The sequence below is a fragment of the Cherax quadricarinatus genome, unplaced genomic scaffold (genome assembly GCF_038502225.1).
Source record: "Cherax quadricarinatus isolate ZL_2023a unplaced genomic scaffold, ASM3850222v1 Contig1478, whole genome shotgun sequence".
NCBI lineage: Eukaryota > Metazoa > Arthropoda > Malacostraca > Decapoda > Parastacidae > Cherax > Cherax quadricarinatus.
In genome coordinates, this window is record NW_027196504.1 from 21,118 (window position 1) to 39,660 (window position 18,543).

At 41.0% G+C, this 18,543-nt stretch overlaps 1 protein-coding gene across 4 annotated transcripts in view; it reads right to left on the reverse strand.

The window, feature by feature from the left end:
- The window catches only part of LOC128688249 (papilin-like), a 49,283-nt gene that overhangs the window by 9,841 nt on the left and 20,899 nt on the right, over positions 1–18,543 (reverse strand). For 3 of the 4 annotated variants that reach the window (XM_070081023.1, XM_070081022.1, XM_070081024.1), the window contains exons 2-5: positions 8,220–8,428; positions 4,274–6,147; positions 3,130–3,340; positions 1,798–1,980 (exon numbers count right to left, since the gene is read on the reverse strand). In XM_070081023.1, coding sequence (XP_069937124.1) covers positions 1,798–1,980; positions 3,130–3,340; positions 4,274–4,363 — 484 coding nt within the window. In that variant the 5' untranslated portion in view covers positions 4,364–6,147; positions 8,220–8,428. The remainder of the gene's footprint in view (positions 1–1,797; positions 1,981–3,129; positions 3,341–4,273; positions 6,148–8,219; positions 8,429–18,543) is intronic. The other variant, XM_070081025.1, reaches the window with a different exon arrangement.

Here is an 18,543-nt window from a genome sequence, read left to right on the forward strand (position 1 = left end):
TTTCCAATGTTTATACAGTAGTGTACTATGTATTCTAATAAACAGAATAGAGGAAATCATCTCTAATATATATTATTTAGGTAAGCATACTGGTCAGAGAGCCCGCTGTAAGTTTGAGTCATCAATAAACGAGTACATTGCAAAGTGAGGAGAGGCTGTATTACATTTAACCCTTTGAGGGTCGACAGGCCCTCTCCGAAACTCGTTCTCAGGGTCGGCCAAATTTAAAAAAAAAAAAAATTATTTTCTCTTCTGAAAAGATAGAGAATCTTTTCCCGATCATAAAGACACCAAAAGTTTGAAATTTGATAGAAAACTAACGAAATTATGCTCTCGCAAAGTTAGCGGTCTCGGCGATGTTTACGCATCGGCGATTTTGCCCACTTTGAGCCCCATTTTCGGCCAATTTTGCTGTACTAGTCGACAAAAAACATGAATATTTCGCTAGAACTCCATTTTTTCTATCGAATGGTGCAAGAAACCACCCATTTATGAAATTCAACTATCCAGTACAGTGGTCAGAATTTAGCAATTTTGCCAATTTCACACAAATTTCAAAAGATGCCAATTTCCGAATAGGGTCCAGAATAAACAAGAAAGACATTCCTGGCACTAAAATGACATTTGCTCTAGTCACTAGTAACGTCTCAAGGCCCCTCTTATATTCTTTTGCTTTCCGTTTTGAATTTTTATTCTCACAAAAAATATAAGATTTACTGTTATGCAGACTACTGCATTAATGTAAAAAATGGTATAAATATTATTGGTGCACTTGTGAAAGAATATTAGACTCACCAGTTGACGTGTATTGCACGCTTGGCACGATTTGTCTACTTTTGAAGTTTGGTAAAAATCGAACATTTCTGCTACTTTGAGCTCAATTTCAATGCACCTTTCTTTGTAAAACCAGCCAAAATCATCCCAATTTCTGTAATATGTCTTCCATTCTATAAAATGAGACCAAGAAAACTAGAATACAACAATAAATACCATACGAAAATACACTGCAAAATCGCTGATTTATTCAAAAAAAATGGTCAAAGTTTTTTTTTCTCATTATGCACTGTGTGCTGCAGGATTTTTTTTAGACTGTGCACACTGACCACATAGACCCATTCTTTCATATGAAGGCCTACCAGCTTTCTCCCACTAGATTTGAGGCCGCTAGAATTTATGCGTACTAGTACGTCAAAAACCCCTACGCGTAAAACGTACTAGTACGACGAAAACCCTCAAAGGGTTAAGGATCTTCACCAATTTATACCAAACAAATGTGCTCTCTCTATACATCATAAAATAAGCATACACACCATAAATGCACTGAGTAAAGGGAAGTATATAATTAGTGGGTCCAGTAGTAGTAACCAGTTACCAGTAACCAGTGTACCAGTAGTTGACTCACTATCAACCGTCTCTGCCTGAGTCACTGTCTGTATTCATATTGTGCTGACCACAGCAGTATTCAAAGACCCCCTGACATATGGGTACTGTGGGCGGCCAGTCAGTTATACGAGAGTGAGCAAGGAGATAGGCAGACTGTTGGGCGCTCCCCACATTATCTGTAATTATACGTACTTCCAGCCTACGTGAGTATTACTTTACCCCATCCACGTGTTCGAACTCCCACATGATACACTGAGTAAAGGGAAGTATATAATTAGTGGGTCAGAGGCATATTGTTGAATTGTTATAGTATGACCCCTCTTGGTCTGGGTGCCGGAAAATCGGTGGTGTGCCTGTAAAAGAAGGATGTTTCTTTTTATTTTCCTTTAATAGCTTTATTTTAAGTATTCTCACCTCCTGGTATAATAGAAACTTCATCCTGACAGCCCTCAAAGAACTTTCCAGTGGCAGGTGTAACACCATCCGGGCAGCAGCCAAACTCAGATTCCGCACAGCCACATCCCTCATACTCTGGACCACTGGCAGGTGTGCGTCTGTCTTTGCAGCACCCAAACTTCTCATACTCACACCCACACCCTAAAATAATTAATTTACTAAAAAAGAGAAAAGTAAAAACACTATTTTTAATTAGCATTATTTTTTAACACATCGGCCATTTCCCACTGAGGCAGGGTGACCTGAAAAAGAAGACACTCATCTACTCTCACTCCATCACTGTAGATGAATGGTTCAGAGAACTGACACACTGATAAATTAGACACATGTGTAACTCTTGGGTATCTTTATTGAGGAAACGCTTCGCCACACAGTGGCTTCATCAGTCCATACAGAGGAGAGTCGTGAAGAACAGGAGGAGAATGAGGTAATCAGTCCCTCAACCTTGATAAATTTATCAACCTTGATAAATTTATCAATGTGTCGGTTCTGTGAACCATTCATCTACAACCCTCAACCTTGAGCCGATGTGGTCAGTCCATCAATCTTGAATAGAATGCAGCGCATGTGCAGAGAAGTATCTTATATACCATAGGCAGGAGAGGTGCAACAGTCGTAGGTGGTGTCACATTTGTCCAGTGTGGAAGTAGGTCGTGCCCAAGGGTTAGGCAAGCGAAGAATTCCCAAGTATTAAGATCCCAAGAAGTTGCAGTGTCTGACAGGATTGTAGATGAATGGTTCAGAGAACCAACACGTTGATAAATTAGACACATGTGCAACTCTTGGGTATCTTTACTGTGGAAACGTTTCGCCACACGACCTACTTCCACATTGGACAAATGTGACACCACCTACAACTGCTGCACCTCTTCTGCCTATGGTATATAAGCTACTTCTCCACACATATGCTGTATTCTGTTCAAGATTGATGGACTGACCACATCGACTCAAGGCTGAGGGACTGATTACCTCATTCTCCTCCTGTTCTTCAAGATTCTCCTTTGTATGGACTGATGAAGCCACTGTGTGGCGAAACGTTTCTTCAATAAAGATACCCAAGAGTTGCACACGTGTCTAATTTATCACTCCATCACTGTCTTGCCAATGGGGCCCCGATGCTACAATTAAAAAACTGCAATATATCTCCGCCCCTCCTTCAGCATTTATTATCAGCAAGAATTCCTTGTCCAGCCTCAGTGAAAAACAGATAAGATTATTATATTTTCACATGACATTTCATTATGGTATTAAGATCTTTAAGAAATTACATAAAAACTCTTAGGAACTGACCCTCTGTATCAGGTCCTTGTGCAACACTAACACCATCTGGACAGCAGCCATATGTGTAAGTATTACAAGGGCACCCACTGTAGTCCTCCCCAGCTGCAGGTGTGTGGGTGTCTGGACAACAGCCATACTGTGTGTACTGGCATCCACATCCAGCATTATTTGGCCCTCTAGCTACTGTTTCATTGTCTGGACAGCAGCCAAATGCACTGTACTTGTATATGTAAACAAAATAGTATGTTACAATTTTGTTGCTCATGTCATGTAATTTCATTTTAAGTTAAGTGCCAATTTTAAGGAATGTATCTTGTGAATTTAACAAGAGCTTACCATAATTGCATGTTCCAGAAAAGATGTGCCAATTGGCCCCTTTATGGTGTTAAGATCTAACTTTCAGAATGCATAAGCAGTGTTGCCATCAATTGTTTTAGGTGTTGGAAAACATTAGGAAGATCACTGATGTTAAGATGAAGTAAGAGGGGGCTACAAATACTGCTTTTATGGACTTAATTGTTTAATGGAAGAAAAGAAGAAGTGCATGTATTAGTGCCTACTGCTCTGTTAATACTGGATAAAGTTGTTTCCATGACAATTAATTGCATCAAATTTTAATTTAAGAAGAATACTGTTATGGTTAACAGCATTAAAGGCCTTTCTTAATGATTTAACTATGGGAGATCAAGCATTTTTAATTATACCTTGTGTGGGACAGCTTAAAAAAAATAAATAAATAAGTTTGAAAGAGAATATTTTCTTCTTTTGAACCTGACTATTCTCTTTCAAGCAACTTTCCTTGCTTGATTTTAATATATATTGGAAGTTGTCATAAGTATTACATTAAGTTATATAGTAATATATTTTTTGTGGATTACCTTTTTAAATATTTTTGACAATATTGACAAATTTGATATTGGTATGTTATTTTTAAAATCTGAAAGAGCTTTATGGACTGTGGCTACCCTAGCTCTCTTCAGAAAGTCTGGGACAGTTTGGTATTTAAGTGATTTGCTGAAGAGTACTGCTATAATTATTGCTAATTAATCAATCTGCAATGCTGGATACAATGGAAGAGACAAATGATATTTGTTAATTGCTACTGTGTGGTAAGCAGAGGAGGATATATCAATGCAGTGAACAGAATTATTACCTTGAAAACTTGGTCCCTGTGCATCAGTAATGTCATCTGGGCAACACCCAAATGCTGAAGAGAGACAACATCCTTCATCGTTTCGTCCATGTGCAGCAGTATAATTGTCTGGGCAATACACAAATAACCCGCACATAAAAGACAGAAGCTTACGACGACGTTTCGGTCCGACTTGGACCATTGACAAAGTCACACTAACTGAGGAGGAGCAGGACGGCTATATATAGGCAGGAAGAGGTGGAGGTAGTAGTAGTGGTAGTAGTAGTGGTAGTAGTAGTAGTAGTAGTAGTACAAGAATTGTATATAATACCGACAGGATGAAATGACACATGCACAACACCCGGGCATCCCCACCGTAGCCGTTTCGCCATCCAGCCAGCCACTGGATGGCGAAACGTCCACAACAAAGACAACCAGACGCCGCACATGTGTCTAATTTCATCAGTAGATGTAGTAGAAGAAGAAGAGGTAGTAGTAGTGGTAGTGGTAGAAGTGGGAAATAAGGAAGACGAGCCAGTCAAATACAAAGGAAGGGGAGCACTGCAAGAGAGCTAGAAACCCACAGAGGGAGAGCAAGCGCACCGAGGTGCGTGAAAGGGGAAGTGGTGAAATAAAATAAAGAAGGAACAGAAACACGAGACAGGAGAGAGAAAGACAACCCAGAGGAGAAAAGGAGAGAGGAAAGGGGAAGAGGAAGAAGAAAAAGAAGAAGAAGAAGAAAAATGAGGATTCAGGTTAAGTCACGGGTGTTCTGAAGTTTGGAGCATTTTACAATGTAGTGGGAGAGGAAGGCATCTACAGAGACGAAGCCAGGGCTAAGGTTCATACAAGGAAAGTTGTGTATAAGAGAGGATTCAACTAAACGGCGACTGTTCGAGTTGGAAGTAGGGAAGACAGTTTTAGCAGAAGACCAGTCAATAGGATGGCTATGATCTCTGACGTGACAGACAGCTAAAACTGTCTTCCCTACTTCCAACTCGAACAGTCGCCGTTTAGTTGAATCCTCTCTTATACACAACTTTCCTTGTATGAACCTTAGCCCTGGCTTCGTCTCTGTAGATGCCTTCCTCTCCCACTACATTGTAAAATGCTCCAAACTTCAGAACACCCGTGACTTAACCTGAATCCTCATTTTTCTTCTTCTTCTTCTTTTTCTTCTTCCTCTTCCCCTTTCCTCTCTCCTTTTCTCCTCTGGGTTGTCTTTCTCTCTCCTGTCTCGTGTTTCTGTTCCTTCTTTATTTTATTTCACCACTTCCCCTTTCACGCACCTCGGTGCGCTTGCTCTCCCTCTGTGGGTTTCTAGCTCTCTTGCAGTGCTCCCCTTCCTTTGTATTTGACTGGCTCGTCTTCCTTATTTCCCACTTCTACCACTACCACTACTACTACCTCTTCTTCTTCTACTACATCTACTGATGAAATTAGACACATGTGCGGCGTCTGGTTGTCTTTGTTGTGGACGTTTCGCCATCCAGTGGCTGGCTGGATGGCGAAACGGCTACGGTGGGGATGCCCGGGTGTTGTGCATGTGTCATTTCATCCTGTCGGTATTATATACAATTCTTGTACTACTACTACTACTACTACTACCACTACTACTACCACTACTACTACCTCCACCTCTTCCTGCCTATATATAGCCGTCCTGCTCCTCCTCAGTTAGTGTGACTTTGTCAATGGTCCAAGTCGGACCGAAACGTCGTCGTAAGCTTCTGTCTTTTATGTGCGGGTTATTTGTATATCGTTCCAGTCACGGTATTGTGCCTTTTTGTTATTTATGTCTGGGCAACAACCAAATGATGAGAATATACAGTCAGGAGGAATCTCTGTTGTTGTTGAGGTTGTCATAGTTATAGTAGCTGTTGTCACAGATGATTCTGAAATAAAGTATAAATAATTATAACACATTTTCTCTATTTTTAATACATTGGCTATTTCCCACCAAGGCATGGTGACCCAAAAAGAAAGAAAAACCCAAAAAAGAAGAAAAATATTTTCATCATCATTCAACACTTTCACCATCACTCATACATAGTCACTGTCTTTGCAGAGGCGCTGAGATGTGACAGTTCAGAAGTCCCTCCAAACTGCCAATATCCCAAATCTTTCCTTTAAAGTGCAGGCACTGTATTTCCCATTTCCAGGATTCAAGTCCAGCTAACCAGAAAAAAGTTTATGACCAATGTCAGCCTCAGAGTTAAGTAGAGCTTACTGAATTTAGTATCTTTCTGCACAAATGTTAGATAACTAATTTATTTTGCTTAGGCACCAATTCTAATGGTTAAACAGGGTCTTCAGATATAAATATGACCTCAGAATAATGCATTTTGCAGATCGGAGAGTGTATCTCATCATGCACATCAAACATGTACTACTGTACATTATGTAACAAAAATCATCATAAATGCTTGTTTCAAAATCACAACCATAAACATATGCATCAATAATTATGTGATAAATGGTTTAAAAATCCAACAAGTTGTAGATTGAGACACTTATGCAACATATGGGAATCTTTACTGAGGAAACGTTTTGCCACACAGTGGCATCATCAGTCCAATACAAAGCAGAAAGGTGTAAGGAGAGGAGGAGTTTGAGGTTCAGTCCATCAATCTTGATGGACTGAACACATCGACTCCAGGCTGAGGGACTGATTACCTCAAACTCCTCCTCCCCTTACACCTTTCTGCTTTGTACTGGACTGATGATGCCACTGTGGGGCAAAATGTTTCCTCGATAAAGATTCCCACATGATGCATAAGTGTCTCAATCTTCAATAATTATAATATACTATACTAGCACATTTGTCTTCTTCAATAGGTTATGTTTTAACTCAGCTAAATTATTAATAAATCTGCCATCAAACTCTTAAAATGCTTTTATGTATTCATATATAGGAACTATAACTTGCTTACATTTGTTACCACTTTTGACAACTCTAGTGATTTAAACTCAAAAAAGGGTTTCATAAAAAATTCCGCCTAAAGAAAATTCTTCCTTAATGACTATCTGATTTACACAGCATAACATTATGGCATACCTTGAATATGCAATGTAGATTCCTCTTCCTAAATAGGATTCAAAGTGTGGCATTTTACTGTTTTTAATACAGCATGAACCTTTCACCACATCAAAAAACATGGGCAACAAAAACTATGATGTACTATCTAGATTTTATTTTTCCCACCAAGGTAGGGTGACCCAAGAAAGGAAACACACTCACCATGTATATGCAGTCATTTACTGATAATGTTTCACCAAAGCAATGGACTTTATCAAGTCATTTATTTGTGACTTGATAAAAGCCCACTGTGTAGGCAAAGAATCATCAATAAAGGATGGATGACTCTTTATCATTAGCCTTGCAAGTTTTCAATATCATGTCCTCCAACATTATTTATCTGGAACTGGGTGGTTCAGATACTGTGCATGTTTGTGCCATTATGATATTCTCTTTACTAAGTACAAATTTTAAGTTCCCCATGAGCAACTACATGTGAATGTAGGTGGAAGGAAGCATATATTGAATGCAAAAGTGCAAGATACATTCTGTAATAAAGTTGGTAGAATTACCGACAATATGTAAAGTAAAAGGACACAAGTGCAACTAATGTGACATTTATTGTGGCAACGTTTCGCTCTCCAGGAGCTTTATCAAGCCATTAATGGCTTGATAAAGCTCCTGGAGAGCGAAACGTTGCCACAATAAATGTCACATTAGTTGCACTTGTGTCCTTTTACTTTACAAGATACATTCTATTAGGACCTAGACAAGAGAAACTTGAGTAAGGCATGTTCTTAGTAAGTCACCAACACACAATTGTACAAACAAGTTTTAAAAAAGCAGACTAATTCCTCAATAAAACTCACAAACCTTATCACAGCTACATTTCATTTAAAATTTACCACTAAAAATGCCAAGGAACTGAAATAGCAAAACAACTCTAACCTGTTATTTGTTCTGAGGGTGATTCTTCAGTTGCATCAAGACAGCCTTCAGAGTCAGGGCCTTGAGCTGCTGAAGCACCATCAGGACAGCACCCATATTTGGTCTCATTACAGAATTCGCATGGACCAGATCCTTCACACTCAAAGCTACTACATCCTGAGAAGTTTTCACCTGATGCTGGAGATACACCATCAGGGCAGCAACCAAACCTAAAAGAGCAGTTTAAATAATATTTACCCTTAGAACTTAAAAACTTGTAAAGAAAGAAAAACATCAAGCATACTAGAATAAAACTGAAAAGGTGAATAAGTCTTAACCTTTAACACACAGAGGGCAAATTTCTAAGTCTCCACCTTGACTGCAGTCTCAAATTCTAGACCCACACACAGCAAATATCCAAGAAAGTCTCCAAAACAGTAGGCATCCTTTCAAAGATATGGTATTATGCACCCCAAATGGCTCTTCTTGTTCTTTACCACTCTCTCATTTACCCTTACCTCACCTATGGTATTTGTGCATGGGGCTCAACCACAGCAAATCACCTTAAACCTTTAATAACCAAACAAAAAGCTGCAGTATGATTGATTACCAACTCTTGCATAAGACAGCACAGCTGTTGTTCCATCACCAGCTTCCCTACCAGCAAAGAGGGAGTGGAAGTGGCATTAAGATAACTTATTTCATTCCAAATTTATTATGTTTTCATGCTACTAACAGTGGAATTCAGCCACCCAGCACACTAAGTATATTTAACCCAGGATTACTCAATAAAGTCAAACATGTAACTTATTTCCATGTTTTGAGGACTATTACACTTTCAAACAACTGTAATATTATAGGTATTCATGTATGCACAGTGTTAGCAGATCAAAGTTAAAAAAAATAGAATAAAGCGTAATTTCACCAATATACATATACCATATATTCAACACATCTAATATCATAAAATACAGTGGAACCTCGGCTTATGAATGCCCCCCTCCCCATGCGAATTTTTCAGGATACAAACAGTCACTCGGTCGTTTTTTTGCTTCTGGATATGAACGAAATTTCAGGATGCGAACTTCCCCCTCAAGGGAGGTTCCTTGGTGAGGGGCTCTTGATCTAGGGAATTGGATCCGTGCTCCAGTTCCCTAAATTATTAATAATAATCATAATTATAATTATTATAATAATACATACTTTTTTTTTTTCAACAAGTCGGTCGTCTCCCACCGAGGCAGGGTGACCCAAAAATACATACGTACTACTAATAATAATAATACATTGCCCATAATAATACATGGCCCATACTAGGCAGGTCCTTCACAATCCATCCCACTAACAGAATATTTGCCCAACTCAATTTTCAAAGCTACCCAAGCAATAAGCTTTGATAATTCTATTTGCTCATATGTTGCATAAGTGTCTCAATCTTCACCTTGTCAGTTTTAAACCATTTATCACATCTGTCAGACACTGAAACATCATGGGATCTTGATACAAAGAATTCTTCAACACTTGTCCAACCTTTGGACAAAGACCTACTTAGACTAGTGGATGGTTCCACTATGACCCCACCTCCTCCTGCTTCGCCTCTCCTGACTACAGTATACAGTAGACTCTCGGTTATCGGCCATTCCTGTTATCGGCCAACTCAGTGATCAGCTGGTTTTTCAGCTTCCAGTGATCGGACATTATTTCGGTGATCGGCCATTTCGGATGCATCCATCCGCCGGCTGGGACTGCTTGCGTGTCAGTTTGGCTGTCTCTCTCGGTGCGTGAGGAAGCTTCTGCTCATATGTCCAAACTTTTCACATATTTTCCATTTTTTTGGTGTTTTTTTGCAGTGCAACTGCAAAATAAGTAACCATGGCTCCATGCTAGTAAAGTTCCTTTGGTAAAGAAAGTGAGAAACACCATGGAATTTAAGCGTGAAGAGACTGAAAAAGGTGAGAGTGGTATGCAGGTGCTGGAACTTGCCAAGATGAATGGGAAAAACAAATCTGCCATTACAGTGGACCCCCGCATACCGGACGCCTTGCATAACGGACAATCCGCATACCGGATGCTTTGATCGCTAAAATTTTGCCTCGCATACCGCCCAAAAGCCCGCTCAGCGCCCTTCGTCCGAGACGCGTCCAATGTGCGGCCTGAGCCAGCCTCATATGTCCCGCCGGTGGCATTGTTTACCAGCCAGCCTACGCGGTAACATTCAAGCATACAATCGGAATACAGTGGACCCCCGGTTAACGAACTTTTTTCATTCCAGTAGTATGTTCAGGTGCCAGTACTGACCGAATTTTTTCCCATAAGGAATATTGTGAAGTAGATTAGTCCATTTCAGACCCCCAAACATACACGTACAAACGCACTTACATAAATACACTTACATAATTGGTCGCATTTGGAGGTGATCGTTAAGCGGGGGTCCACTGTATTTCATATTATTACAGTGTTTTCGGTGCTTTATCTGGAAAATAAGTGACCATGGGCCCCAAGAAAGCTTCTAGTTCCAACCCTACAGCAATAAGGGTTAGAATTCCAATAGAGATGAAGAAAGAGATCATTGATAAGTATGAAAGTGGAGTGCGTATCACCGACCTGGTCAGGTTGTACAAGAAACCCAAATCAACCATCTCTACTATTGTGGGCAACAGAAAGGCAATCAAGGAAGCTGTTCTTGCCAAAGGTTTAACTGTGTTTTCGAAACAGAGATCGCAAGTGATGGAAGATGTTGAGAGACTCTTATTGGTGTGGATAAATGAAAAACAGCTAGCAGGAGATAGCGTTTCTCAAGCGATCATAAGCGAAAAGGCTAGGAAGTTGCATGAGGATTTAATTAAAAAAAGGCCTGCAACTAGTGATGATGTGAGTGAATTTAAGGCCAGCAAAGGTTGGTTTGAGAGATTTAAGAAGCGTAGTGGCATACATAGTGTGATAAGGCATGGTGAGGCTGCCAGTTCGGACCACAAAGCGGCTGAAAAATATGTGCAGGAATTCAAGGAGTGCATAGAAACTGAAGGACTGAAACCTGAACAAGTGTTTAATTGTGATGAAACAGGCCTGTTTTGGAAGAAAATGCCAAGCAGGACCTACATTACTCAGGAGGAAAAGGCACTCCCAGGACATAAGCCTATGAAAGACAGGCTTACTTTGTTGATGTGTTCCAATGCTACTGGTGATTGCAAAGTGAAGCCTTTATTAGTGTATCACTCTGAAACTCCCAGACCGTTCAGGCAAAAGAATGTCCTCAAGGAAAATTTGTGTGTGCTGTGGAGGGCAAACAGTAAGGCATGGGTCACTAGGGACTTTTTCTATGACTGGTTACACCATGCATTTGCCCCCAATGTGAAAGATTACCTAACTGAAAAGAAATTAGAACTTAAGTGCCTCCTGGTGTTAGACAATGCCCCTGGTCATCCTACAGACGTGGCAGAGCGACTTTATGGGGACATGAAATTCATTAACATCAAGTTTTTGCCTCCTAATACCACTCCTCTCCTGCAGCCCATGGACCAGCAGGTTATTGCAAACTTCAAAAAACTGTACACAAAAGCTCTGTTTGAAAGGTGCTTTGTAGTGACCTCAGAAACTCAACTGACTCTATTGTATAAACCTTATAGGTAAGGCTTGGGAGGGAGTGACTAAGAAGACCTTGAACTCTGCTTGGAAGAAACTGTGGCCAGAATGTGTAGACAAAAGGGATTTTGAAGGGTTTGAGGCTAACCCTGAGAGGAGTATGCCAGTTGAGGAATCAATTGTGGCATTGGGGAAGTCCTTGGGGTTGGAGGTTAGTGGGGAGGATGTGGAAGAGTTGGTGGAGGACGACAATGAAGAACTAACCACTGATGAGCTGATAGATCAACTTCAAGAGCAAGAGGCCAGACCTGAGGAAACTGGTTCAAAGGAGGGGAGAGAGAAATTGAAGGAATTGCCTACTACAAAGATTAAGGAAATGTGTGCAAAATGGCTTGAAGTGCAAACCTTTTTTGATGAAAATCACCCTCACACAGCTATTGCAAGCCGTGTTGGCAACCTGTACACTGACAATGTTGTGAAACACTTTAGGGAAGTCATAAAGGAACGAGAGGTACAGGCCACTATAGACAGATATGTTGTGCGAAAGAAGTCCAGTGACTCTGAAGCTGGTCCTAGTGGCATTAAAAGAAGAAGGGAAGTAACCCCAGAAAAGGACTCGACACCTCAAGTCTTAATGGAAGGGGATTCCCCTTCTAAACACTAACACTCTCTCTCCCCTCCTCCCATCCCATCAATCATCACCAGATCTTCAATAAAAGTAAGTGTCATGTAAGTGTGCATGCCTTTTTCAGTTTGTGTGTATTAAAATTAACATTTCATGTGGTAAAATTTTTTTTTTTCATACTTTTGGGTGTCTTGCACGGATTAATTTGATTTCCATTATTTCTTATGGGGAAAATTCATTCGCATACCGAACATTTCGCATAACAGCCAGCCCTCTTGCACGGATTAAGGTCGCTATGCGGGGGTCCACTGTACATCCATCCTGGCAAAGAAAGAACAAATCAAGGATACTAATGTTGTGAAAGGAGTAACTTTTCTAATGAAAAAAAGGTCACCAATAATGGAAGAGTTGGAAAAGTTGTTGTTATTGTACATTAAGGAAAGAGAATTAGTGGGAGACAGTGTTATGGAATCTATTATTTGTGAGAAGACAAGGCAGATACATGCAGATCTTGCAAAGAAAATGCCTGGAACAAGTGCTGCTGTTAGTGAATTTAGGGCCAGCAAAGGCTGGTTTGAGAGATTTAAAAAGCATAGTGGCATACACAGTGTTGTAAGGCATGGAGAGGCTGCAAGTTCTGACAAATGAGAGACTGAAAAATTCGTGCAGGAATTCCAGGGGTACATGAAGGCTGAAGGATTCAAACCCCAACAAGTGTTCAATTGTGACAAAACAGGCCTCTTTTGGAAGAAAATACCAAACAGGACCTACATTATGCAGAAGGAGAAGACACTGCCAGGACACAAGCCTATGAAAGACAGGCTTACTCTTTTGTTGTGTCGTAATGCTAGTGGTGATTTTAAAGTGAAGCCTTTACTGGTGTATCACTCAGAAAATCCCAGAGTGTTCAAGAAAGGCAATGTCATCTAGAATAGATTGTGTGTGATGTGGAAAGCTAATCATAAGGTATGGGTCACAAGGCAAATTTTCAAAGAATGGGTTAATGATGTGTTTGGTCCAAGTGTGAAAAAATATCTCCTGGAAAAGAAATTGCCACTCTAAGTGCCTCCTGGTACAGGACTATGCTCCTGCACATCCTCCAGATTTGGAAGACCAAGTGTTTAGGGACTTCAGTTTTATAAAAGTGAAGTTCTTGCCCCCTAACACCACTCCTCTCCTCCAGCCCATGGACCAGCAGTTCATTTCTAACTTCAAAAAACTGTACACAAAAGCAGTGTTTCAAAAGTGCTTTGAAGTGACCTCGGACACTCAGTTAACCCTAAGAGAGTTCTGGAGGAATCACTTCACTTTCCCCCCTTATAGGTAAGGCTTGGGAGGGAGTGACTTCCAAGACTTTCAGCTCTACTTCGAGAAAATTGTGGCCAGGTTGTGTCCAAGAGAGGGATTTTTGAAGGGTTTGAGGCTGTCCCTGGGGTTGGAGGTGAGTGGCGAGGATGTGGAAGAGTTGGTGGGGGACCACAGGGAAGAGCTAACCACTGAAGAGATGCAAGAGCTTCAACTTGAACTGCAACAGACTGCAGCTGAAGAACCTGCTTCAGAGGAGGAGGAGGAAGAGAGTATGAAGGAGGTGCCTTCTTCAGAGATTAAGGACATTTGTGCAAAATGGAATGAGGTGCAAAGTTTTGTAGAGAAATACCACCCTGACCAAGCTGAAACAAGCCATATCTGCAATGTGTTTAGTGACAAAACCTTGTCCCACTTCAGGGAAATCATAAACAGAGGCCAGAAACAGAGCACTCTTGACAGATATGTTGCGCGACAGGGGTCCAGTGACTCTCAAGCTGGTCCTAGTGGCATTAAAAGACAAAGAAGGGAATTAACCCCAGAGAGGGACTTGTTAGTACTTGAAGTCCTTATGGAGGGAGATTACCCTTCCAAACACTAACTCTTCCCCCTTTCCTCCTCCCTATCTTCCAGAAGCCAGCATTAGTCTTCAATAAAGGTATATAATACTTATATAATTGTTAATTTTTTTTGTGTGTGTGAATATTTGTGTCTGGAACGGCTTAATTTTTTTTTTTTTTTTTTTAACAAGTCGGCCGTCTCCCACCGAGGCAGGGTGACCCAAAAAGAAAGAAAATCCCCAAAAAGAAAATACTTTCATCATCATTCAACACTTTCACCTCACTCACACATAATATCTGTTTTTGCAGAGGTTCTCAGAACACAACAGTTTAGAAGCATATACGTATAAAGATACACAACATATCCCTCCAAACTGCCAATATCCCGAACCCCTCCTTTAAAGTGCAGGCATTGTACTTCCCATTTCCAGGACTTAAGTCTGGCTATATAAAAATAACCGGTTTCCCTGAATCCCTTCACTAAATATTACCCTGCACACACTCAAACAGCTCATCAGGTCCCAAATACCATTCATCTCCACTCACTCCCATCTAACACGCCTGCTGGAAGTCCAAGTCCCTTGCCCACAAAACCTCCTTTACCCCCTCCCTCCAACCTTTTCAAAGACGACCCCTACCCCGCCTTCCTTCCCCTACAGATTTATACGCTCTCCATGTCATTCTACTTTGATCCATTCTCTCTAAATGACCAAACCGCCTCAACAACCCCTCTTCAGCCCTCTGACTAATACTTTTATTAACTCCATACCTTCTCCTAATTTCCACACTCTGAATTTTCTGCATAATATTTACACCACACATTGCCCTTAAACAGGACATCTCCACTGCCTCCAACCGCCTCCTCGCTGCAGCATTTACAACCCAAGCTTCACACCCATATAAGAGTGTTGGTACTACTATACTTTCGTACATTCCCTTCTTTGCCTCCATAGATAATGTTTTTTGTCTCCACATACACCTCAACACACCACTTGCCTTTTTTCCTTCATCAATTCTATGATTAACCTCATCCTTTATACAGTGGACCCCCGCATACCGATGGCATCACATAGCGATTAATCCGCATACCGCTTGCTTTAATCGCAAAAATTTTGCCGCGCATACCGCTTAAAAACCCGCTCACCGATTTTCGTCCGAGACGCGTCCAATGTGCGCCCTCAGCCAGCCTCACATGTGCCGCCCATGCCATTGTTTACCAGCCAGCCTCCGCGGTAACATCCAAGCATACAATTGGAATATTTCGTATTATTACAGTGTTTTCGGTGCTGTTTCTGGAAAATAAGTGACCATGGGCCCCAAGAAAGCTTCTAGTGCCAACCGAACACCAATAAGGGTGAGAATTCCAATAGAAATGAAGAAAGAGATCATTGATAAGTATGAAAGTGGAGTGCGTATCGCCGACCTGGTCAGGTTGTACAAGAAACCCCAATCAACCATCGCTACTATTGTGGGCACCAGAAAGGCAATCAAGGAAGCTGTTCTTGCCAAAGGTTTAACTGTGTTTTCGAAACAAAGATCGCAAGTGATGGAAGATGTTGAGAGACTCTTATTGGTGTGGATAAATGAAAAACAGCTAGCAGGAGATAGCATCTCTCAAGCGATCATATGTGAAAAGGCTAGGAAGTTGCATCAGGATTTAATTAAAAAAATGCCTGCAACTAGTGCTGATGTGAGTGAATTTAAGGCCAGCAAAGGTTGGTTTGAGAGATTTAAGAAGCGTAGTGGCATACATAGTGTGATAAGGCATGGTGAGGCTGCCAGTTCGGACCACAAAGCGGCTGAAAAATATGTGCATGAATTCAAGGAGTACATAGACAGTGAAGGACTGAAACCTGAACAAGTGTTTAATTGTGATGAAACAGGCCTGTTTTGGAAGAAAATGCCAAGCAGGACCTACATTACTCAGGAGGAAAAGGCACTCCCAGGACATAAGCCTATGAAAGACAGGCTTACTTTGTTGATGTGTTCCAATGCTAGTGGTGATTGCAAAGTTAAGCCTTTATTAGTGTATCACTCTGAAACTCCCACATCGTTCAGGCAAAAGAATGTCCTCAAGGATAATTTGTGTGTGCTGTGGAGGGCAAACAGTAAGGCATGGGTCACTAGGGACTTTTTCTATAACTGGTTACACCATGCATTTGCCCCCAATGTGAAAGATTACCTAACTGAAAAGAAATTAGAACTTAAGTGCCTCCTGGTGTTAGACAATGCCCCTGGTCATCCTACAGACGTGGCAGAGCGACTTTATGGGGACATGAGCTTCATTAAGGTGAAGTTTTTGCCTCCTAATACCACTCCTCTCCTGCAGCCCATGGACCAGCAGGTTATTGCAAACTTCAAAAAACTGTACACAAAAGCTCTGTTTGAAAGGTGCTTTGTAGTGACCTCAGAAACTCAACTGACTCTAAGAGAGTTTTGGAGAGAGCACTTTAATATCCTCAATTGTGTAAACCTTATAGGTAAGGCTTGGGAGAGAGTGACTAAGAAGACCTTGAACTCTGCTTGGAAGAAACTGTGGCCAGAATGTGTAGACAAAAGGGATTTTGAAGGGTTTGAGGCTAACCCTGAGAGGATTATGCCAGTTGAGGAATCCATTGTGGCATTGGGAAAGTCCTTTGGGTTGGAGGTTAGTGGGGAGGATGTGGAAGAGTTGGTGGAGGAGGACAATGAAGAACTAACCACTGATGAGCTGATAGATCAACTTCAACAGCAAGAGGCCAGACCTGAGGAAACTGGTTCAGAGGAGGGGAGAGAGAAACTGAAGAAGTTGCCTACTACAAAGATTAAGGAAATGTGTGCAAAGTGGCTTGAAGTGCAAACCTTTTTTGATGAAAATCACCCTCACACAGCTATTGCAAGCCGTGTTGGCAACCTGTACACTGACAATGTTGTGAAACACTTTAGGGAAGTCATAAAGGAACGAGAGGTACAGGCCACTATGGACAGATATGTTGTGCGAAAGAAGTGCAGTGACTCTGAAGCTGGGGTCCTAGTGGCATTAAAAGAAGAAGGGAAGTAACCCCAGAAAAGGACTCAACACCTCAAGTCTTAATGGAAGGGGATTCCCCTTCTAAACACTAACTCTCTCTCTCCCCTCCTCCCATCCCATCAATCATCACCAGATCTTCAATAAAAGTAAGTGTCATGTAAGTGTGCATGCCTTTTTCAGTTTGTGTGTATTAAAATTAACATTTCATGTGGTAAAAAATTTTTTTTTTCATACTTTTGGGTGTCTTGCACGGATTAATTTTATTTCCATTATTTCTTATGGGGAAAATTCATTCACATACCGATTATTTCGCATAACAATTACCCCTCTTGCACGGATTAAAATCGGTATGCGGGGGTCCACTGTAAATCCATCTGCTGACACGTCAACTCCCAAATATCTGAAAACATTCACTTCTTCCATACTCCTCCTCCCGAATTTGATATCCAATTTTTCTTTATCTAAATGATTTGATACTCTCATCACCTTACTCTTTTCTACGCTCATTTTCAACTTTCTACCTTTACACACACTCCCAAACTCACCCATTAACCTTTGCAATTTTTCTTTAGAATTTCCCATAAGCACAGTAACATCAGCAAAAAGTAACTGTGCCAATTCCCATTTTGTATTTGATTCCTGTTAATTTAATCCCACCCCTCTCCCGAACACCCTAGCATTTACTTCTTTTACAGCCCCATCTATAAATACATTAAATAACCATGGTGACATTACACATTCCAGTCTAAGACCTACCTTTACCGGGAAGTAGTCTCCCTCTTTTCTACACACCCTAACCTCTGCCTCACTATCCTCATAAAAACTCTTTACAGCATTTAGTAACTTACCACCTATTCCATGTACTTGCAACATTTGCCACATTGCTCCGCTATCCACTATCATATGCCTTTTCTAAATCCATAAATGCAATAAAAACTTCCCTACCTTTATCTAAATACTGTTCACATACATGCTTACCAAACCATACCCCGGCCGGGATTGAACCCGCGGTCAGAGAGTCTCAAAACTCCAGCCCGTCGCGTTAGCCACTAGACCAGCGACGGGCTGGAGTTTTGAGACTCTCTGACCGCGGGTTCAATCCCGGCCGGGGTATGGTTTGTTTGCAATCGTGTCATTACGATTACGTGAGTCACATACATGCTTCATCTATACATCTCCTACCCACTCTAAAATCTCCTTGCTCATCCGCACTTCTACATTCCGTCTTACCTCTAATTCTTTCAATAATAACCCTACCATACA